At 50.2% G+C, this 22,702-nt stretch overlaps 7 protein-coding genes across 7 annotated transcripts; 2 read left to right on the top strand and 5 right to left on the bottom strand.

The window, feature by feature from the left end:
• Positions 1 to 25: 25 nt before the first annotated feature.
• On the top strand, positions 26 to 1,620 carry MIND_00221900 (uncharacterized protein; the record flags this gene model as incomplete). The annotated part of the gene is made up of 6 exons (XM_037359109.1): positions 26 to 89; positions 132 to 199; positions 237 to 415; positions 473 to 509; positions 568 to 751; positions 800 to 1,620. The coding sequence occupies 6 exons, from the start codon at positions 26 to 28 to the stop codon at positions 1,618 to 1,620; spliced, it is 1,353 nt and encodes a 450-aa protein (XP_037224204.1).
• A 3,177-nt stretch (positions 1,621 to 4,797) lies between these two features.
• On the bottom strand, positions 4,798 to 6,918 carry MIND_00221800 (uncharacterized protein; the record flags this gene model as incomplete). The annotated part of the gene is made up of 6 exons (XM_037359108.1): positions 4,798 to 4,944; positions 4,993 to 5,085; positions 5,139 to 5,630; positions 5,677 to 6,210; positions 6,261 to 6,340; positions 6,393 to 6,918. 6 exons carry the CDS (start codon positions 6,916 to 6,918, stop codon positions 4,798 to 4,800), a joined length of 1,872 nt encoding a protein of 623 aa, XP_037224203.1.
• A 1,510-nt stretch (positions 6,919 to 8,428) lies between these two features.
• MIND_00221700 (uncharacterized protein) lies at positions 8,429 to 8,756 on the bottom strand (the record flags this gene model as incomplete). The annotated part of the gene is made up of 3 exons (XM_037359107.1): positions 8,429 to 8,443; positions 8,502 to 8,690; positions 8,742 to 8,756. 3 exons carry the CDS (start codon positions 8,754 to 8,756, stop codon positions 8,429 to 8,431), a joined length of 219 nt encoding a protein of 72 aa, XP_037224202.1.
• A 3,711-nt stretch (positions 8,757 to 12,467) lies between these two features.
• On the bottom strand, positions 12,468 to 16,430 carry MIND_00221600 (uncharacterized protein; the record flags this gene model as incomplete). The annotated part of the gene is made up of 14 exons (XM_037359106.1): positions 12,468 to 12,818; positions 12,871 to 13,038; positions 13,088 to 13,222; positions 13,260 to 13,379; positions 13,428 to 13,661; positions 13,715 to 13,855; positions 13,904 to 14,005; positions 14,052 to 14,158; positions 14,210 to 14,459; positions 14,509 to 14,590; positions 14,641 to 15,026; positions 15,072 to 15,182; positions 15,234 to 15,852; positions 15,904 to 16,430. The coding sequence occupies 14 exons, from the start codon at positions 16,428 to 16,430 to the stop codon at positions 12,468 to 12,470; spliced, it is 3,333 nt and encodes a 1,110-aa protein (XP_037224201.1).
• Positions 16,431 to 16,508: 78 nt separating this feature from the next.
• On the top strand, positions 16,509 to 17,047 carry MIND_00221500 (Glutaredoxin; the record flags this gene model as incomplete). The annotated part of the gene is made up of 3 exons (XM_037359105.1): positions 16,509 to 16,780; positions 16,827 to 16,897; positions 16,953 to 17,047. The coding sequence occupies 3 exons, from the start codon at positions 16,509 to 16,511 to the stop codon at positions 17,045 to 17,047; spliced, it is 438 nt and encodes a 145-aa protein (XP_037224200.1).
• A 461-nt stretch (positions 17,048 to 17,508) lies between these two features.
• MIND_00221400 (Kinase-like protein) lies at positions 17,509 to 19,763 on the bottom strand (the record flags this gene model as incomplete). The annotated part of the gene is made up of 9 exons (XM_037359104.1): positions 17,509 to 18,126; positions 18,174 to 18,352; positions 18,403 to 18,617; positions 18,667 to 18,742; positions 18,793 to 18,907; positions 18,964 to 19,112; positions 19,177 to 19,246; positions 19,300 to 19,340; positions 19,628 to 19,763. 9 exons carry the CDS (start codon positions 19,761 to 19,763, stop codon positions 17,509 to 17,511), a joined length of 1,599 nt encoding a protein of 532 aa, XP_037224199.1.
• A 357-nt stretch (positions 19,764 to 20,120) lies between these two features.
• MIND_00221300 (Protein kinase domain-containing protein) lies at positions 20,121 to 22,259 on the bottom strand (the record flags this gene model as incomplete). The annotated part of the gene is made up of 11 exons (XM_037359103.1): positions 20,121 to 20,270; positions 20,324 to 20,561; positions 20,613 to 20,702; positions 20,758 to 20,993; positions 21,045 to 21,204; positions 21,262 to 21,336; positions 21,389 to 21,412; positions 21,462 to 21,687; positions 21,736 to 21,813; positions 21,864 to 22,173; positions 22,218 to 22,259. 11 exons carry the CDS (start codon positions 22,257 to 22,259, stop codon positions 20,121 to 20,123), a joined length of 1,629 nt encoding a protein of 542 aa, XP_037224198.1.
• Between the last annotated feature and the right edge of the window lie 443 nt (positions 22,260 to 22,702).

The following is a 22,702-nucleotide window of genomic DNA, read 5'->3' as shown; positions in this document are numbered from 1 at the left end:
GACTGACTCCTCAAATCCTACGACGATGAGCGGGAGCTCGTCTAACCCAATCCTTTCGTTGCTTCTGGACTTTAATTCTTACGACTACCGTATGCAAATAGAGATCGGCCGGGAAATTTGAGTTTTCACAGGACCAGAGTGTCTCGTGATCGCAAAGACTTTACAACCGGCGACATCTTCGCCGGTCAAGTATTTATTGGTCAGACGACAAACCGTCGACTAATATGACTTCCCAGAATCTCTCATTCTGTGTGCGCCGTCCCTCCGCTTTGGATTCAACTGCCGAGCATGCTATCGTTGTGTCTCATCCCATTCAAGCGCTTCCTCCAAACCATGTGCTGCTTAAGGTCGAACGGTTTGGGTTTTCTGCCAACAATATAACATACGAAGCTCTGGGGGAACATTCACATTTCCGGTCAGTTGTCCTGACGCCTTTCTGCAATGTCTAATTGCCTATTAATACGCAATCCAGTTACTTTGATTTTCACGCCGCTCCTCCTGAGTTCAAGGTGTGTGCATATACTACCAATTAACGTTGCCAGTGAACAAATGGCTCGATTTCCTCAGACTACTCATGGGCTCGTACCTGTTTGGGGTTTTGCTACCGTTGTTGCGTCGTCGCACAACAAAATATCTGTTGGAGAGCGCGTTTATGGGTATCTCGCCCCGTGCCAGTATCTCCTCGTTCCCGTTTCGGCTTCGGACGTAAATCGGCATGCCTTCTATGTGCCTCGACCGCATCTTCCTCCAGGCAGGCTCGAATCCTTCATAAATGTGGAGAGTGTTTGACGCAAAGTAGATCGCCGACCATACAACCAAATCACACGCTGCGATTCAGACCCAGAATATATTCCCACAGAGCCAGCAGAAGATCTTACAATGCTGTACCGCCCTCTCTTCTGGACCGCTTATTGGTTTGAAGACTGGATCCATTCGGTTCACTATCGCGGAGCAACAAACGTGCTCATATCGAGTGCTTCTGCCAAAACTGCCTTCTGCACCGCCTATCTTATCCGAAAGCGGCGGACTTGCGGACAAACTGACGCATCTCTCAAAATTTTCGGCTTGACCTCTCAGCGGAACATCGCTTTCACACGCGGGCTTGGACTCTATGACGAGGTTCTGGAGTACGCAGAGCTTGAGCGGGGGTTGGGCAAAGGAAGCGACAAGTGGCTATATATCGATGTGGCGGGCAACGACAAACTCAATGCACGCCTATTTAAACACTTCCACGATGGCGAACTCGCGGGTGCCGTTTCCCTTGGGATGACTTCGCTCGCTCCAGCTTCTAAGAAAGTGGCAAAAATTGATTGGCAGACAAATACCTTTTCGGAGACAAATAAGGAAGCGTTGCAAATGGAGAACTTCTTTATGGTCGAATGGCTCAGCGTTCGCAAACATCAATTATCTTTGCACGAGATCTTCAGTCGTCAGAAACGCGCCTGGAAAGAGCTGATGACGGACTGCGTGTCGTGGGTTAAACTTGTCCGGGTATCTGGCCCAGATGCAGTGAAAAGGGTGTACGATGAGGTGGCTAAGTCTGGAATCCCCGCAGATGTCGGCTATGTGTGGAGCCTATGGGACGAGGAGCAGAGGACTGTCCTTCCAGGCAAACTTTAAAACGAGACTTAGCTCCTGGCTTGAAAATCCTTAGATCAGCGTTCAATTCGATCTGATACCTCAGGCCCTTTGTTTCTTCCAGCCATGGCTGAGCTCATACACATAGCGTCTCCAGATGCATTGCGACATCGTTGGATGTGGCTTGAATCCGTCCCACAGCATCCTCCGTCCAATTTGGTTCTTATAATGGCTATGGCCACGTTGGCGAGTTGGAATGTCGCGATGCCTCGCGCAGGAACCATCTTGTCAATATCTCGAAAGGGCCCGTGCCAGTGGCTAGCCATGCGAACGGAAGGAGCTTCTAGTTTCAACCGTCAAGGAGCAGCAACATTGGACTGTCAGCTTAAAGTCAGATCTAGATCTGCCACTGGCAATTGCTTCAAATACTTGGTACTATCGGCAAATGGTGGCTACATCATGATTCACATTTCTCATGCAAATCTACAACAAGGACGCTTACTGTAAATTCCGCCAGTGTGGGACCTGCATGTTTGTTTGTCTTTGCCCCGTTCAACTGATTGTTTCTGCTCAGACTTTACACATTACCAGTGGGGCATCACTGGCACGGTCAACTTCGCAAAGTGGATCTCGGGTGCTCCGGCATTGCAGATGGGGTTTCTTCTGAACACATCAGAACCCTCGACTTAGACTGGTATAAAAAGACCCACCCGGTCCTTCCCCTGGAGCGCTGCCCAAGCTTGACTATCGCCTTCAGATTGCCAGGATAAACGACTTGCTGGACCACCAAATCCCGTGGCTACAGAACCACTCTCGCTTCCCTGTCCATGCTGCCTTCAGCTACGGGGGGAAGGGAGTCGTGCTGCAGCAACGGAATTGTTGGTCCCAATATCACTTACAGGCATTTGTTCGCTCACGTCGCTTTCGCTACCAGCTTGGCAATTGCACATGCATGATCCTTGAATCATGATACTAACTGCACCGACATACTCACGCCTGATATTTGATTGTACCAACGTACTACAGTAATACGAGTAGGAAAAACAAAGTCGGATGGACATATAAAACCACTAGATCTTGATACTATTCCTCTCGCTCATGGTGTCTGCTGTAGTTTGATTTTTTTGACAAGGTCATGAGAAGCAGAGTAGTATAGGAATAAAACTCGAGCCTTGCACCTTGTCAGCTTGCCAGCGCTTGCTTGAAGTGAAGGGAGCATATGCATGGTGACTGGAATGTCTTCAGCTTTCGATGTCCATCTGACCCCAAGAAGTGAGTGTCGTACAGTACAGTCACTCGTACTCACTTGGAGCCGTTTTGCGCCGGTCAGCCGCCGAGGCTGAACACTGAAGCACAATCCATGACTGGGAGGGTGGCGGACACGTACCTCGAGTGCCTAGTTTCATTTCCGAGACCGTTGGGTGGGTGTGCCACGGTTTCGCCTTCGAGTTATAGAGGCGAGAACTTCAACAAGTTGGCTCTACACTCGGTTGGTGGTTCAAATTGCACGATGTCTGGTGCCGCCCCAAGTAGTCTCCGTTTCAATGACCGGGAAGAAGTCTTGGCGTTGTGAAGGATCCTGACAGGCTGAAACCCTTGGACGGTAGCAAAGAACCAAGGCAAAGATTGTGTGTTACTCCAACCTTGTCCAACCAACTTGAGGTCGGGCCGTGATCTGTGACGAGCGTTGGAAGGCGTTGGAGCAAAGCACACCTGAAGCAATTATCTATCCCAATAACCTCCACAGCGACTGACTGCTTAGACCGGAGTCGCTCGACATCTAGGCGTGCTTCGGCCCTCCCTTCCTGACCCAATTCTCAAGCAACCAGCTCTGCACTTCTAGCACCGGATCCGGAAGAAAGAGCTACGTACCAATTAGAGGGACCATGACTTACCATCTTCCTAACCGTCTTTTCAAGTTCTAACAGAAGAAGTAAAGGACTTGTCATCACTCGCGCAGCAAATCTAGTGGTCTTGGCTTTCCTGCGGAAGAACTTGCGTTCTGACTCTTTATCGCATGGTGTCGGGCTCCAGACCGCCAATGCGAAGCTGGGGACGGTTCTGCAGCATGAACAATCTGGAGTTTACTCTCGAGTTGCGGAGATTCTGTGGGTTGGCTGGGGAAATCTGGATCATTTTACTAGATGTGTTCAAATTCAGTTTCATCATATATCTTACTCTGCAGCTCTCTTCCGAAACGTGTCGGTGCTGGAGCGTTGGATTCCTATGGCTCGGTGACTCCTTAAACTCTGCAAATCCGTCTCGTTGGAACTGATAATGATTGACTTGTTTAAAGGACGGTCGGTTTTCTGTAAAAGCTCGAACGAGTTTGGATCGACTTTTAGCAACTAAACCACCTTTACCAACCCATATCGCCATCAATGTTGCTGTCGTGTCTTGGGACCCACAGAAGTCTATTGTAGATGCAGCGTGTGCGTATTTTCTATCAATGCGCCACTTTCTCGGTCACAGCGCTAGCCTGCTTCGTTGTTGATGTGAAAGCCTTATGGCGCAGTCGGTCTGGGCAAACTTCGAATGAGCAAGAGCGCTTGAACATGTTGAACATATCTGCCAATGAATCGGTGCTTGCTTCACGTCAGGTCACACAATGCATTGGACTCAGCTTACCAACTGGTCCGAGCCGTGAAAACTTTACCGCATATCGGCTGGGAACCTAGCCTCGTCACCTCGTAGTGGGCCTGTACCAAGGTGATCACGCCGTGACACAGTTCCTCCTGGTCAGCGAGCAGGCACTGAGACAGTCAAGAAGAAAGCTCTCTCCTCTGTAGACTTATCGCCAACTGCCCTCGGCAGAGGTAGAGCCGCTGCTCGGACATTCCCTCTCGCTCCACCATCAGATCCCTACGGTATTGCCTTCTGGCCATGGCATCCGGAATTTGAATAGTGGTGGGTACTGCCGTTCCTTTGAGTGTTTTTTTGGCTTTCCAGAGCCTCACTTCCTTGCTATACGGGCTTAGTAATTCACCAACTTATCGAAGGTGAGTGGCCAACCCCAACGCCCGCTTCACTGAACTCCCAGCCTGAGGCGGCATGACAGCATTTGAAGACCAAAAGTAGGCTATTATGGTTCCACAACGGTAGTTCTGTTGACTTCATCCTGAACGGTGAGCATTAAGTATGCAGTATTATGTCATGAAAACGTCCTCGGAATCGTATTACACGTTCAACTACCACCATATGACCACTGTGCCCAATTTTTTAGTCGTCGCTCCGCCGTGCCATCATGAATGCGCTCTCATATGCCGGTACATTTGTGTCTTGATGAGCAGAGCGCCAATTGCCCACGAATTTGTGAGCTCCAACAAGGTAACCGTAAAACAACAGCGTCCCGCGTCGTGGGTCTGTCTGCACATCCAGTTAGTGGTGTCTCTGACACGAGTGACCCAAACCAACCGAAACACGAAGAAGACCAATCATGCCATCCCATAGACGGACTCGACCATAGAATTCGAAATGATTCCAAGCCTGGCCGTGATGCAAGTCCGTCTAAAGAGCCATTAGTGTTGGTTTCGAATTCATTCATAGCCAGAGTAATATACCTCGCCTGTGAAAATGATGTCTTGTATTCCGTCACAAGATGGCTCGCGTTCTTGCTCCTCTAAGTCATCTTCTCCGTCATCCGAAGTTAGACCCATTCCCAAACGTGAGAATATTTTTTCTGCTGCTGCAGCAGTAGCTCGCGATCTTTGTTGCCGCAAAAGGTCCTCCCTAGCCACACAACTCGGACAGGAATCGGAATCATGACTTGGTCCACCGGGTGAGCCATGGGTCGAGTACTCATACGACTCATCACCATCTCCAACGCGAACGACAACGCTGCGTGAGTTAAGACCGGCGATACGTGTTTTTGGTGGAAAATAGCCAGACACAACATCGTCGCAAGGTGGTGCAGGTTGATTTGGCGCACGGGAGTGATGCTCGTGAATCCTCATGAAGAGTGGAAAGGTCGTTGTTTGGAGCAAATTCTCGTTGAAGCTAGGAGGGTAATCACGGGTGGTTAGAAGGGCAGTGAAATGGTGCTCGCTAGGAATCTAATTCACGTGAGTTACAACGCCTCTGTTCAAAACCAGCGCTCACGAGCATTCTACCCTGCCACAGCCCTGTGAAAGTGCCAGGCTCGTAGGTGGGTCCCAATCGCCGGTCGTTTTCTCGGAAGGCGTCCATGCATTTGCGAACCCGCCACCAGTCACAATCCCATCGTTTGCTGAGACGGTCACTCCCTGAGGAACCTCTCTCCAAATCCCATTCGGGTAGACGCTGTTGGGGGAGTTGCTCGTTCAAATGAGCGTTTACTTCTTGTATATCAGCTTGTGTAGGTCCAACTTGAGTCCTCCCCATCCGGATAGCTTGGTCTCGATCAAGTGGTAGATGACTGGGAATTCCGAATGGTTCTGTTTCTCGCCGAGAAAAATATACCAGTTTTGCCGCAGTGGTAAGCAGTGGCGGAATCATAGTCGGGCGAGAGGCATAATGAACCTGGGACCAGACTCGATCTGGGTCCAGGTATATTGGGTAGCGACCGTGAGCAGTAAGAATGGAATGTGGTTGGATATCGACACTTGCTTGCACTGGAAGGACAAAGTGATTAAGTGGTGCAAATGCAGAGGCATACTGGCGGAGGATCAACTACAGGACGAGCCATGCCTGAGAGGAAAACCCACTCGATAAGGAAGGAGAACAAATGGTAAAACAAGTTGAATCATTTGGTTTCTCCTGGCTGGAGATTCGGCCTTGAGTTTTTCTCGATGTCAAAAATAAGCTTGTACCAATTGAAACGCTGATGGATAACTCACTCTCAGAGGTTGTCATCCAAACCAGCCACAACGCACAAGCGTTGGCCGTGTTGTCCGTCGGCCAACCGTGGGCTGATGCCCTGCCATCCCACAACCGGCTTCGTACGAAAACATCCAAATAAGAATCGAGACCTGCATGCTCCAATTGTGCCGCGTTGCGACCATCGTTTTCAAGCATCATAAGGAATGCCGAAAACAGGACGTCGTCGCAATCGTCAGCCCGCACTTGGCTGCGTAGTTTTTGGAGCTGGGTACAGTAAAGCACGAGCTGATCAAAATATTGCGCTGGTGTCGGGTTGAATGCTCTTCGTTGAACAGCAGACGTATCAAATTTGAAATGAAAAATTCGCGAGTAAAGCACCATACTCCTCGAAAGAGCATTGTTAATGCTTTTGCAGGTCAAAAGGAGGGTAAGGAGGGCTGAAGGAGGACCTAGAGGCGTTAGACATGTAAGTTCGAAAGCGATAAGTTCTAAGAGTTCGAGAGGAAGAGTGTCGAGACGTGATTGGAAAGCTAGGATGGGCATGAGGTCGAGAGGGAAAGAGGGTAGAGATATAGTTACTACTTGTATGAGAAACGTTCAGTCAAAGTTGGCCGCCAGTTGGGCGGCTGCACATTCGGTCATCGGCGGCAACTGGTGTCACACAAAATAGTGACGCGAAATGTCTCTCCGCCGCGACCTTCACTGTTCATCCTGGCAGCGTAAAGCCGGTTCAACTCAATTGAAGACATCCATAGTCGTTACAGGCGGCTTGACTCCGAACAAATATGTCAACAAAAATAGTCTCTGACGGCACGACGGAGGCAGCGGCGAACTCAGCGTAAGAAGATCTGGCCACAGCGGCAGCGGCAAACCCTTCGATTTCCAGATTGTTTCCAGAACAGATTCTTGCTTTTATCACAGACCGACTTTTTATCGCCTTTGTTGAACTGATGTTGCTTTGAGCTTCAAATGTCTGGCCAGACCACATCGCGCTTTTGCATCCGCTCAGGCCGAGCCATTGTCCGCGCTTTGAGCTTTGGTCTTTCCTAGATAATATATAGCCGTGGAAGCCACCAACACAAGCAATAACCTATGGCTTACCAACTAACCCACTCCAGAACCTCTTCCATCTCTTCCTACGGAAATCCCTTGAGTCTTGGCTCAAATTCTGAATCCGAATCTCTTTCGACTAGTCTCGATTCCAACCCGCGTTCAGACTCCACGAAGGGCACCTTCAACGCAGCCAGAACCGAGACTGGCTTGCGCGATCTTTGTCGAACTGTTGATTTTGACTATGATGAATTTTTCGGGCGTCGTCCAAACGCTCCCTTCCGTGAAAGCGAACCTGCTTCATCAGCAGCAAGTCCCAACTTGTCTAGCCTCGACTGGCCATTACCCCCAGTCCACGTTCCTCCTCCGGATGCGGTTGCGGCCTGGAAGCACCGTAACAATCCCACCGCGTCTGAGGCTCCCGTCATTGGAGTGGCATCCTCGAATTCGAAAGGAGGAGATGACAAATCGTCCACTTTGCAGCGCAAAGAGCGGAATGTACTGGCCACTGATTTGAATCCGCTGAAAAGGCTGATGCATGGCATTTTTCGGCGTTCCGGAAAGAAGGACGACCAAAGCCCTCCGCTGCCTCAGTCCCACAGGCTAAATAGCAAGTACTTCAAATCTAAGAAGAAACTATCTTCAACATCAACCGATACGCAATCAGCAGCAGGTCTTACTATCGGTCACCTAATCACACCAAGGCCTCGTCTTCATTCGTTCTCCGCCCTTATTGACAATGTGGCAGCTCCAGTCGAGCCAAACCATATCCAGTACCATTATCGGCTTCATAGCGAGGAGGGACAGCATTTCTACCATTACCGTCGTCGTGCACACTTGAAAACTAATTACCTTGCTTTACAAGGTCCTGTATGTGGAAAATTGGGGTGCCAAACACAGGTAAACATGAAAAGTAAACAGAGCCAAACAGATCATTAAGTGGGAGGTGGGCCAAATCTACTACAGCTGGCTCGACACAAAGATATACGGTCAAATTCTCTAACTAATAGTGGAACTCCTGTGTCGTTGTCAACAATGGTTACACACAAGATTGTTCTAGTATCGGTTTTTTGCACCCATCCATATTGTCCAATGAATTCATCGTCGTCGTGCTTGTCTAGTCCGATGATTAAGATGCGGCTCCAATCAGAGTCGTCTGAGAAGCAAGTAGTGCTGTGTGGGTTGTGGATTGGTTCTATCCACTCTGCTGCGACATGTATCCGGAAGCCTGTTTCGTCTAGAGCAATAGGTAATGCTTGGCCCAACTTATGAGGTGTGAGTGGTTTGGTCATTTTGACGAAGCCTTCCTTCCCCACCATTGAAGCCAGCATTTTGTTTATGCGACCAGTTTCGATTGGTCCAATGTAGACGTCGAATGCTTTGCATCATCTTCGGAGTCGTCATGCACACTTTTGGCAACCGAAGCGGCGTCACGTTGGTCGCGATCTTCGGAGCCATCACGTACTTCTCCGGCAACCGATATGGAGTCGTCAGCCATCAACGAACCTTCGCGCCCTACGTCCTCTGTTTCGACCGCTATCTCAAGGGCTTCTGTTTTTATGCTCTCCTGTGAGGGTGTCGACATAGTGGCGAAGAACAACTACGATTGTTACGCCGTCACACTTATGAGTTTAAACATTCAACTCCATGTGTCCGCAGTCTGACAGATCTGATCCCTGATCACCTGGATGACTCGACTCCTGCCGTTTACGGCCTCAGCTAATCTCGGTCCCAGATCGTTCGAGGGCGGTGGGGACATGCCGGACGTGATGCGGGGATGTACCATCACCCATCACGCCAGAGAAATCAGCCCTCTTCCATCACTCCTCCCATCAAAAATTACCCCGGCAATGTCAAGCGTCTGTTCCGGCGAGCTTTGCTCGCCTGCCGCTCACGAACGTCTGGAATCGAGACTAGGCCTCAGCCTACTTCATTGATATTGACGATGATCTCTTACTGGGGACTGAAAAGACAGATAGAGATTATAAAGCAAGGTCTCAGTCTGCGTCGCTAGCGCGCAGACCCCTAGTTGAAGTTGGTGCCATATATGTACATGTATCGTAGGCTACTCCAAACAAATTTTCCGAGTCGTATGTGACCTGTCACCGGTCACACCCTCTCTGCTCGCTCTATCACGGCCCGTTGTTCCCTTCGAATACAAACTTGGACATGATTGTTGGTCCAATACCACCATCATGGAGACTCAAGGGCAAAGACCTCTACACACACCCATCTTTGTCCTGAGGCTCATGTGTCTATCTATTCAGCTGTTTTCCGATAATTCCCGAACGACACACATGAGCCCGACTTGAAGAGGGTCTGCTGTTGAGACAAGCATCATTTAATTTCATCGATCTTCTCGCGCCCGTCTCTGCGCTCAAGACCAAACGTGTTGCCCTGAGCCCAACGTGTAAGTTGTGTTCAGATGAAGGGTTGGGCAGGGAGAATTTGACTTGTTTCTGGCAGGTCACCCAGATGCCACCTCGCACCGGAATTCGTGCTTTGAACACAGTCGCATTTGCATCGCCATTTCGCCGCCTTCAGTGCAAAGTCTCGTTATGAACCCTTTCCAGTTATCAGGTCGGCCAACATTTTGATCTCAAACGGCGACTAGCAAGGTCTCCGCTGTACTGCCATCCCCACCTACAAATTGCCCTCCCCGGGTACTCGAGTTTGTGGGTGCACTTCCGCCGATTGTTCGGCAAAGCCAGTATCGCGGTTCATCCAGTTGGAGATTTGGGTCGGGTCACAGTCCAAAAGAAGTGGGCCAACTCTTCTTTATCAAGAAGTGCTGTGGTGAGTCAGTCTATTTTAACCTGCTCGTACTTAAAGCTGTTCTTGAGCTCAGTGCTTGACAAGAGCGCGCACGCCCACCATCGGACCTTTTGGTATCATGGATCTATCTGAGCGATACCTCCACCCTCAACACCGACGTCTTGACTTACAACCACAACGCATAGATACTGGTGGTCATATGTGCGTCTTTTGAGCCTTCTCAAAGCCTTTTCTAACAATTCTCCAGTCAACCAAATGACCACGCCCGTAACCACACGTATCAACCTACGACTGCCTTTCATTCGCGACGGAGCTTTGGCCACCACCATGTCTCCCCATTTCCCACAAATAATAGCATGCAACTGCGCTCCGCCTCAGATGGTGCCTATCCTCTTGCTTCGCAGTTATATGGTCAAATATGGTCTGGTGACTTTACCGACTCCGCTGTGGACGACGAAGACGGTCCGGAAATTCCAAGCATCTCTGTGCAATCTGTACCATCTGAACGACCTCATCCTCGCGTGACAATACCTATCCAACCACAAACGGGTGATAATCTTCTCTCTCCCGTTAGTAGGGTCTGCTTCGGACTACTCAACTGGTCAATCCCCTCCGCCATTGTGGCCCTCGCCCAACGCGATTTCGCCCCCACAAAGTTTCAATGCATGGCCTCTCACGGGTGACAGCAGTTTCTCCTCCGAACTGCCGACCCACGAAGATCCATCTCATTCATTACTTGACCTTTTTGACCTCGACAATGAACATAGAGGAAGAGCCCCAATCCGCCGCCGAACCATTACGCGCGAACAGCCAGCCAGCGAGAGCCTCGCGATCTCACTCGACCGGCTCTCTCTTGACCTTCCCAGATTCCCTGCCACAGACTCGGTTCTTTTCGATCGCATGGACGGCCATTTTCCACAGATTCCCAGTCAAGACTACCCGCTCTCGTTGTCAGAATACCTCGCTTCTTTCTATGGCTCAACTCCGGAAGTATCCCAGCTATATTCCTACCCAGAGGTTAAGACGCTTCGCTCACCTTCGAGCCATTCGTTTGTAGACTCGGACTATTCCAGTCCTGTTCGGCCTTTCGATCGCACCACTGAAGACGCTCGCACCCACTCGTCATTCCCTCCAGTCATGATCCCTTCCCAGGGGGTGTCAAGCGGCAACACACGACCGACGTTGTTGAGATCTCCGAGTCACCATCGTCATCGCGATTATTCACCCTATCCTCGCTCTCCGACAACGGGTATGCCAACCACGACTGAGTGGGGGGATCAACATGCTTCGTTCTCAAGTCGCCAATACCAATGGGTGGACAACTCTTTACCACAGCCAGAACTGACACCAGAGCTCGATGGTGTCAAACGTGTGATCGGGTCGGCCGCGTCACGGAATGCGGCAAGGAACCGTCGCAAAAACCCCAAGAAACGCGGCTCGTTTATTTGCGAGATATGCAATGCTGATTTTACGGCAAAGCATAACCTCAAATGTAAGTTTTTTTTTGGCTTCCCTCTCATTCACATTTTTCCCGTTAGTCCATTATAAATCTCACAACGGGGAAAAGGATTGGATCTGCGACAGATGCGGACAGGGATTTGTGACCCCCCATGTCCGTAATCGTCACCACGAACGATGCAGTGGGGAGGTTAGCACCATGATATCGCCACCTCCGTCTTGAAGACGCTCATCCCAGTCTGTTCCTGCAACTGCTTCCGCCGTTACTCCGGTCGCTTCCCCGTGATCTTGTCTATTTTCTCCTTCTCTCTCGTCTTGCCCTCGCTCTCTGTCCCTCATCCACCGGCATCTGCATAGAATTCATATCCCGCAACTCAAATCAAACAGTGTACCAACACTCATCCAACGCATCCCACGACCACTCGCATTTACTACTAGAACCGCATCTCCGTTGATGGTTACTTTGTGCGTTGACTTTCACTGACTACTATCCACCTAACTCCTTTCTAGATTCATATCCGTAATGATTTGTGCCTTGTTATTTGCTTGGAGTTAATACTGTTTAATATGCTGAGTTTCAATTTAAATTTGATAGTAAATATAAGTACAACGGAGCAAAGCTAGCATGATACATCGAGGTTGTGTCCCTTCCAGTGGCGGTGCTCAAGCTGTACTTGAGTACCCAAACGTTGATCCTTCCAGTCCCCATGCAATCATCATGAACTGATTTGCTGCTTCCTTCGTCTTCTTCACCGAGCGCGAGCTGTTCCCAGTTTATCATTTGGGTAGTTTGACGCAAAAAAAAAAGACTACCTCATCAGAGTCTTGACCAGACGCTGCTTGGCCTCGGGCCCGGCCCGCGAGGGGTAAAAGTCGTCGGCGAAGACGATTTCTGCAGCCCACGCTCGGGCGCCGCCTTGGGGTTTGAAATCGGTGGCAGCGTATGCTTCCGCAACGGCCTGCTCGTCCCAGCGAGTCACGATAGCGCTCAAAAGCTCCAACATGTTGTTGACAGCACTTCGGGGGGCTGCACCAGCGAATCCGGATAGAACCGCGCGCATAATCAACCGACCGTGGACGCGGATGATGTGCGCTTGAAGCTGCTTGAGAAGATCGGGCGATAGGACAGCAAAGAGGGCGGTGCGGTGAATGAGAGTCCCCTTTTAGAAAGAATGAACCAACGAAAGAAACAGGTCGTGAAAACGTCTATACCAGGAAAGAGCAAGAAGCGACGAGCGAGTATCGCTCCTGCATCGACAGTACATTGATGGCAAATTGGATGAGGGCGTCGAATGCACCATCAGGTAAAGCGCAGAATGCTGTCGTAAAGTCTTGCGCCACGCGATCCATGCACGTGAAGAATTCTTGGACAATATCTGGCTATCAGAATAGGTTGTAGGTCGGCGCTATCATGATTTTAAATTCTCACCTCAATTATGCCCCCAGGCGCCGCAAATACACCCAGTCCAGCACTGACAAGGGTCCGCAAAGAGCTTTGAACACATTCCTCCGCTTCAATGGTGGGACCTGATTTGTCAGATAGTAGTAATGGAGGCGGATTGAGCTGTCCGATCAGGATTGTCGCTAAAGAAAAGCCACACCGCCGTTAGCTTCCGGGTTGCGGCTTGGCAAACGATGCCCAAAAGCGGCGCTGGAGGGAGGGAAAGTAGCGTGATGTCATCAGGCAATGCTGTGATTCCTTTGAAAAGGTCACTAAGCATCTGGCAGAGAAAGGTGAGCTGAATGAAGTGCTCTTAGGTTGGACTTACAATTCCAACCTCAGCATCGTCACTCCAGAGCTGCGCTGTCCGTGTGATACATTCGAAAATACCGTCACGTGCTGCTTGCATCCGTGGATCTTCTCGAGCAGTCCGCAGTACCATAATTTCGGATTGGTCGCTGTTGTCGCTACCCAACGAGTCAGTCACGTGCGTCAATCCCTTCGCGATAGCGGCGATGATTTCAAAATGCTGGATAGAGACAGCACGAGCAGCCTCGGGATGCTAATAAAAATTCTTCAGTTTGCCTCCAGAGTCACGCAAGGAGATTATCCCACCGTCACTGCAGCGTCAAGAGCACTTTTGAGCTTTCGCACAACAGGCGTGACCATGGCTTCAAGCGGCGCAATTTCATCCATCGGCGCCAGAGCTTGGATTACGCTAGCAATTCCTTGGAGAACTTTTTGTCGGAATTGTTCCTGACAAGGTCAAGTTTCAAGTGCTAGAGGAAGCGATAGTGACCATACTGGTATAGAGTCCATCCGGGAATGTACAGCAGCAAATGAGTCTATGCGCTCGGCCAGAGCATGCCGATTTGCATCACACAATCCACGTAGAGCAATTGATGCCTGTAAGAAATTAAGAAAATGGAAATGAACCGTAAAGTCGATGTACTGCTGCACCAACTTGCGGGTCCTGATCCCACAGGGCCCCGAGGATATAATCAAGCGGTCCGCCAAGCTCCGTGGACGGACGATGCGTGAAATAGCTCGCGTATGTATCTGCCAGAAAAATCAGGGTGGTCACGTGTGCGCGAATGATCGATTGCTGACCAATCAACTTGAGAGCTGTTATCCTCAGCCGATTTATGGCGGCCCTCTCCTGCGCTTGTTCAGGAAGAGACCTATTAGAATACGCACTTGAAAGCACACATGATGTAGGTAGGCGTCCCCACAGCTCTCCACCAAACAGCCGCGTAAACAAGCTAACGATGGGCGCTTTCGTCCCAATCTCACATGCGGCAACCTCCAGGTCAACCGCTTCATTCACATTGTCGAGGCAATCAAGGGTTGCCTCGATTTCCTGGAAGAGTGATTCATTACGCCCAAACGGCAATCATGACAAATCTTACCTCCCATGCTTCTCCGCGTTCTATTCTGCCCATCGAATCGACAGCAAAGAAATCTAAAAGATCGGTCCGTAAAATATAGAATCTGGAATATTTTTCAGCGCGCTGAGATAGTCGATTTGAAGGGAGACTGACGCGTTAACCAAGGTATCCCCCACTTCCCTGCGAAAATGACTGAACCGCGATTGCCGATCCTTGTGCTCTTTCTCGCTCCTTGATAGCCCCTCGTTCGTCAGCCAAGACCGCCTCCAAACACATTTCCTTCGTAGTATATGGACTAAAGCAACATAGGCAGCCTCAGCATGTGCGCCACGAGCTTGAGTGGATGGATCAGGACCAGTGTCATTCGCTTGAGCTGACGAGGCAGCGGAACCGAATGAATAACTGCCAATGCGGTTGAGTCCAGGAGTGAAAGGTGTACCTCCAACTCCGCCCTGACCACGGACGGCCTCTGGATCATCGTTTGGAGGTGGAGTTGATGTTCCGGAGGAGAATGCAGAGAAAATATATGTGTTTGCTGGCTGCTAAGTTGAGCAAAAAGCTTTGCACATAGCCAAAGGACCAACCGGAACATCCCACAACGACTCCTGGAGCATATACCAGAAAGACAGCGTGCTGCCGGCATTATTACTCTCCGACGCGAATTCGTCGTCGAGATCGATCTCTTCAGGATGGTCCTACACCATGCTTAGGAAGAATGCAAGCGAGTTGATAGTCAAAGCACCAACCGTCCACTCTGGCAATGTAGTGCCGCCTTCGTCACATGCGGTCAAGGCTAACATGACCCGAATGATGAGTTGCGCAAGCGATGCACGGCTTGGGCCCGTCGGTTGACCCGATGATGGTCCTGCGGTGGTAAGCCCCTCGCAAAGGGTATAATCGACAAGATGAGCAGCGACCCAATCTACCGCCGCCTCGCCTAGGGCATCAAAAACCTTTTGATAGTCTCGCAAAAATGCGAAATTAGGCGAGGCCGGAGCTGTTGGATACCAGGGCGGATTTCCAGGTTGGGGGCTGGCTTGATACCACGGACTTGCAATTCGTGCAACCCAGAGAAGCATTGGTTCAATGAGAACGGCAGGACTCCATGATTCAGGCGGGCGAATAAGGATGTCACATAGGACTTCGGCAGACGGCGCAGAAGGGAAGTCGAGCAACGCTATCAGTGTGGGCACGAGGGGAAGTAAACCAGCAGGTTGTATGAACCTCGCCATATACCACGCCGAAAGACATTCGAGGGCAGCTTGTAGTCCGCTGGGCTCCTGTTGGTGGGCAGAGTTGACGACCGTCACGATAGATTGGAGTACCAACGGTGTCGCCACGCGAAGCGACTCTTGCACTTCTAATCTTTACTTTGATTCAGTCCAAGGAATAAATTGGAATGTGAAAGCAACATACTTGGTCTGCGGTAGCAGGTTTGCATTATATACGTCTTCAGAAGCCCCAGTAAGAAATTTATGGATTTCGGCGTTGCCCAAGCCACCGTTGACCATTGCTCTCACGGTGGCCTCGATCCAATTCTCCCAGCCTGATGGATGACCAGGAACCAGTCGAATTGCCAGCGCCGTGACCGTGCCATACAGCTTCTTCTGAACGAACGCCTTTCTGCCTGGAATAGCCACCAAGGCCAACAAAGTCTCTCTCAACCCGTCGCGTTCTTCGGTTGTCAGCGATTCGAGTTCTCCACGCGAAATTTTCACATGAGCAGTGTGTGCTCCAAAGAATTGGACATTGGGGTCTTGATGAGAAAGCAACGGAACGATGAGCCCCCAAGCTGGCCGGGTTCGTTGCATTTGCATCAGTGAGTTTTGCAGAGACTCGATGGCGGCAGTGTCTGTGGCATTGGGGTCGTATGCCGCCTGGATGAGAGATATTGCATTTCCGATGTCCGCGTCGCTCAGCACAATGGCCGAGTTCGCGTCCATCGTTGAAGAAAGAGAAGAGGACTTTTGACAGAACCCCATTTGGAAGCCCATCACTCTTACTACTCTTCCTCCTCCGTCATGCTCCGCTCTATGCTATCCATTCGGCCAGCGCTCTTCATGCGTCTTCCAAACTCACGACTCTTATCCCAAGAAGCGCGCTCAAAGATACAACAGGCCGTTTCTGGGTCACCTGTTGTTCTGTTCATGAAGGGCTCTCCTGCTGCTCCAGAGTGCGGTTATTCTCGGGCCGTGGTTCAGATTTTGGGTTTGCAACAAGTACCTTCTGAGAAAGTCGTCACCTACAACGTCCTCGCCGACCCTGAACTGCGAAATGGAATCAAAGAGTTCTCGTGCGTATACTTAGCAGACATTTGTCAATTCCTGATGTAATCAAAGTGACTGGCCGACCATACCTCAGCTCTACGTAAACGGGGAATTCGTTGGTGGTGCTGATATTCTCCTCTCAAGCAAGTCCTTTTCCACTCTCAGGTCATTGTAACGCTGAAATTGTCTTTTTTTCAGTGCACCAATCGGGAGAGCTGGAGACTTTGTTTGAGAATGCGAATATCATTCCCAAGATTGAGGGAGAGCAAGTCCCTGTGCATGTTGCTTCTTGACTGAGCATGATAGAAACCTTTTGTACCATTAGAAACACTTGACCAAAAAATATTAATGAGCTAAGTAGTACATCGATTGAAAAGGAGCGTGAGGTAATAAGTAGCAGTGCCATTGTTAAGAAATGCAAAAGAGTTTTTGGATGCTTGAGAGCGGATGGGTGAATATACAAAGAATAAGATGCGGTGACAACGCTGGCCTCAGGCCTCATTAGTGCGGTCCAGCTTCGAGCCGGAGAGTCTGGTGATGTTGAAGGAGCGAATGTAGCAGTCTTGTCGTCGTCGTGGTATGCGTTTCAGGACCGTTGGATGCGTGAATTGGGCGTGTGGGCGTGTAATTTAATCAAGGCGTGCCGAAGGATTAAGCGTGTTGTTGAGTAGGTTTTCTTGTCGACGTCTCCAACGAAAAGCTATCAATGGTTTGAGCCTCTAGAGTCACAGATATTGTGCTGCTGTCTTACAGGTCAAGCTTTGCAACAAAGCGAAGCCCAAAATCCTTTCCGGCGACCATGACCTTCGTCCTGCTCGCCAACACGCTCCATCTGATCATACACCCCCATTCTCGCCGTTCCGCCCACAGCAATTTGGCCCGAGCCCTGTTGCTGGCCGTACAGGAAGCTTTCCGAGCCGTTTCCGTTCATCGCGTTTCCATTCAATCCCAGGCCTCGTGATTGACTGGGTGATTGGCGTCCGAATTGACCCACATTACTGGCTCTCAATGGAGTGATCGGACCGCCTTGAGCACTCGCATAGCCGTTTCCACTGGGGGCCGCGGCGTAGGGATGAGGAGCTAATGGCGCATTATTTTGTTGACTCGTCCTCCTCGTAGGAGCAAGAGGTTGGACGCTACCAATGTTGCCATTGCTGTTCTCCCGTGTCCCAGCTGCCCTACGAGTCTTGTTGACGTGAGCAGGAGCCGGACTTAAAACAAGTGGGGTTGAAGGCGAGGTAGTTTCTGGCACTTGTCGTGATGATCGGTGCCCTCTTTCTCGTTCCCTTTCGCGACGATGTTCTCGGTCCGCACGCTGGCCGTGTGGTGAAGCGGCGTTGGCATGTGCTTGCGCCAGAGCAGCGGAGGGCGACTAGAAAGGGTGAGAAACACATCAGTAATCGAAAGCAGTAAGCATACACTGCGCGAATTGGCTTCCCAGCCTTTGCCGCCATTGAGTAGCATCCAGTCGAACACCAGATCCTCTTCTTCGCCAGCAGATTTTAAGACCTTCGAAAACAGCTCCCGCAAAAAGTCGTAGTCCGGAGTTTCTTCAAACCCGAGTTTACGAACGTAGTTCATGTAGATGGCGAATTCCTCTATGACAGGCGATAAGCGGCTTAAACGGATCCAGCAACATGACACGGACCAGGGAACCCCTCGCACAGCTCGGAAATTGGCGTTGTTTGCTTCTTCTCGCCTATTTTCTCATACTTTTGCTTGTTGGTGGCGGCACGGAGACCTTGCCATGGCAAACCACCCCGCAGAAAGTACATGAACACATGACCGAGCGACTCAAGATCGTCTCGCCGTGATTGCTCACGTCCAAGATGCGTGTTAATGGACATGTATCGCGCAGTGCCACTGGCCATGACATTAGCGTGCCGTCAAATAATGGGAGAGAAAGCTATACCTGAGACTTTTGCGTTCACGGTAAGGGATATGGACCTTTGTTTTGGGGTCGCGGTAATGTTTGGCCATGCCGAAGTCTGTGGGTGCATGGGTTGTTGATGGCTGGATTGATTGAGCCAGGACTCACCGATGATGTGGATAGTGTTCGCATTCTTCGTACCGGGAACGCCAATAAGGAAGTTGTCGGGCTTGATGTCGCGGTATATTAATGACTTGTCGTGAATGGCTTGAACGCGGGTGACCTGAAAGTATAATGTTTCAGAAAAAAAAAATGACGCAGATCGAACGTCAAATGCACCATTTGCTTTGCAGCCATGCAGACGGTCTTGATGGTAAATTTGCGGCCGCACATATCAAACAGGTCCTCGAGATTGGGGCCAAGTAAGTCAATTACCAGAACGTTGTGCAATCCCTCTTGCCCGAAATGATGTACTTGGGGGACACCGGCTATAACCGACAACCAAAAAACAATTAGTACCATGCCAGCAGTGAAAATAAGTAAACGACGGACGAGTTCCATTCAAAGTTCTGTAAGAACGATACTCGTCTCGTAGTTGTGGAGCATCCGACTTGCGGGGTTCCTGACGAAACACAGTCAGGCAATAGGCGGTGAAAACACGGGGAAATAGCTCACGAATTTGATGGCTACTGGGACATTGGACACCATCTTTGTACCTAAGGTGAACCAACGACATTAGGAATGGTCATGATGGTGGGTAACGCAGGGCTGGTGCTACGGCGGCGGGAGAGCAACAAGAGGTATTATGTAGTCCCTCTGGATCGATGATGGCGTATTCCCACTCTGAGGGAAGTAGGAGAGTTGAAACGTCTCCGTTTCTGAGACACCTGGCGTGTACACAGAGGATGGTGTTGTCCCATCCCCCCACGATGGAGTGTAAGCAGCCACAAAGCCAAGTCTCCCGCTCTATAATGGCAAAGAACGACGAGAAGGAGAAACACACCTTCGAAAACAACGCCGAACGAGCCCTCTCCGATTTTCTTGCCCACACGAAAGTGGTTTCCAACAATGCCATTGGAGGTTGTCGATGTCGATGTGGGGTGGGAGGAGCTCGAGGCTATGACATGGGGAGTAGACATTGACGTCTGGGTATTCCACCGTAGAGGCGGTAGTGGGAGGTCCAAAGAAGGAGAGGAGACGGCACGATTTGATGCGAACGTCACAAATGTCACGCTGCTTTTGTGTCCCCAGAGTATCAGGGTCGGCAAGTGTGCCGACCACCCGAACAGAACGAAGAGCGTTCAAACTTCAAGCCATAAACAGGCTTTTACACCTTAGCCATTTGCTGTACAGCATGTCAGCAATTACCAGTGCACCCTGATCGACCAATCCCGCGTTTCTTCTGTTGTCAGAGCAGTATGTAACCTTTCTAGTACAAAATACATTGAATCTAGATACACGTTGGAATAAGTTAACAAGGGCAGAAACTCAAGGGTTCATTGCCGATGAGACAACACAACAGGTAATTCTCCCTTGCGAGCAATAAAGTAGTCGCACAAGTTGTCCTCCCAAAGTCTAGCGTCATAACCGTCTTCGAAACGAAGTTCAAACCGAGACATCAAAGTGCAGATGACCATGCGCATTTGCTGCATTAATTCATTAGTTTTGGTTGGATTCGAGTTGCAAGTCTCAGACTGACCTGGTAAGCTAATTGCTTACCCGCGCAATTGGCGGGTCCAAAGGAGAAAGGTATGAAGGCGAACTGGTCGTGGATGATTTCGTCGGTGCTTTTGAAAACAGCCGGCTTCAGTCCACGTTGTTCTTCGATCGAAAGCCACCGTTCCGGAATGAAGGAGTCGGGAGAAGGTGAGAAGTATCGTGGGTCGCGTTGCAGAGTATATGAATGAACCACGGCACCAGTCCCCTCAGGTACAAAACTGGGAGTGCAAAGTCAGAGAAGCTTGTCACGGAGATGACTATCGACCCACTGGGATCCAATCGCATGACCTCCGCTTCCGATAAGAGGTGCCCGTTCACTTCCAGACAGAACACCAGGATATAATCGTAATGTTTCATTTCTGCAAAAGACCATGAGCCACGAATCTAGAGGAACAAAAAAACATCATGACTCACATGCAGGCGTTTAAGTAAACCATTCGTTTCTGCGTTTCGCAGTCTAAAAGATCTTCATGAACCGAGTTGAGTTCGGCTTGTAGTCGTGAATACGTGAGGGGATTGCATAGAAGTAGCCAGAATAGATTAGAAAGGGCTGTCGAGGTTGTCTCAGCACCCGCAGCGATAGCAGGTGAGCTGTCGGATATAACTTGTGCGAGAGAAGGAGGCTCTGATTCCAAGCCAGCTTCGTCGATCTATGGTGCATGTGAGTTCGATCGTTCACAGCGGGCAACTAAAAGTTTTACCAGGTGATAAAAAATATCTTTTCGGGGTGACCCATGAGTCTTTCGCCCAATCGCACAGCTGATAGCAAATGCCCTGAACTTCTTGACACCTCGAGCAAAGCCGGGAATCCAGGTTGTCAGTTCGCCCAGCCAAGGGAGATGTCCCATGAGCAGAGCCATCCTAATTGAGAATATGAGTTATTTCCATACAAGAAAGAGAAGTAGAGTCAAGACGTACGGAAGAAAGGCTTCAAACATAGCATACAGTCCATCCTTGTCGCCATCCCGCATCAGCTCCACACCACCACCAAATCTGTACAAGAGTTGTTAGCAGACGTTGCGACTGGTTCGATGCCCAAACTCACACGATGTCATTCATTACATCGTACCTAGAGATATCAAGTCAGCTAGTGAGGTCCTGATAATCGGCAGACGTACGTGAAACGACCCAACCATTGAGACAAGTCAACTGTCTTTCCACAGTTTTCGTTGAGAGCCTCTCCAAGCTGTGCAAGACGGTTGCGAACAACAGAGTCATATTCCTTGAGTGCAATAGTGCTGAAGGCTCTGTTCCAGATACGTCGTCGCCGGCTGTGCTCTTCAGGGTCCCGAAGAGCCAGTAAGGATCGCACATTCTTGTTTTCTGGCATGCGCCCATCCCACCCTGAGATCAACATTAGATGTGATCTTCGTTCAGTCAAACCTCACTGACATGATGATTTGGGCATGCCCTTTGTCCCAAGCATCGGTGTTATGGCGGATGTGCTGGCAAATGACAGTTCATTAGGACCTATTCAGAGTTAAAAAGTCAAAGAACCAGCGAAGGATAGATGTTCTTACCAACTCTAACGACATCGCCATAACGTCGATGGAGGTCGCGGTAATAGACATGCTGTTTGCCGCTCATCGCGATCGCAGCCAGCCATAGTTTCGAAATGCGGGCTATGAATGGCCCGGGATAGGATGCGAGTGGATGAAAAGGCGAGATTCGGTATAAGATCACCGAGGCAGACAGAGCCAGGTAAAACGCGAGAATGGAGACCAGCGTTAAGGGAATCAAACAAAACAGAAGAAGTGGGGGTAGGAGGAGGAGAGCGGCAAATGCAGGCGCGGTACGGGGCTCTATGCGATTGAAGAGCGCATGGGTTGTCTACATCGATTGAGAAGAAGAACAAAGAGATAAGAGTCACGTACCAATCCAGAAATGACGACAATGATCATGGGAGTGAAAGGCATGGTTGTAGAGATGGCGGGGGGAGTCGCAAACAGCCTCGTGTTAAGTAGTTGGCTCGACCCGCGTGAGAGAGCGCGCTGCGAGTCAGAGATCCTGGGCCTTTTTAACAACACAACTACAACGAGTCAGTCAGTATGGCAGACCGCGGATACAGCATTCGTATTTACAGGCCTAGTACGGGCACTGCCGTAAAGACGACAATTGACTGTTTTCCTGTTTGAGAAAGATGATGGTATCGGATCCGGGAGACGACTGCCTCGAATTCTAGGGACACAGCCAAGAAGGAAGAAAGGAATGCTGGTGGAGACACTCGGCCTTTATAGTGAGTGCTCGCCGAGCATGACCGCAAGGCGGGGCCGAAAGAAACAAAGTGAGATTCGGTCGCAGACGGCAGCTTCTTTTTGAATGGCGGGAGAGAGAAAAACATGCACGGCCAAGGAGGTCA

The sequence above is a fragment of the Mycena indigotica genome (assembly GCF_014461135.1).
Source record: "Mycena indigotica strain 171206Taipei chromosome Unknown Mind.scaff0002, whole genome shotgun sequence".
In the NCBI taxonomy this organism is placed as follows: domain Eukaryota; kingdom Fungi; phylum Basidiomycota; class Agaricomycetes; order Agaricales; family Mycenaceae; genus Mycena; species Mycena indigotica.
The sequence above is the reverse complement of the archived record's forward strand: the minus strand, read 5'-3'. Positions and strand labels throughout refer to the sequence as shown.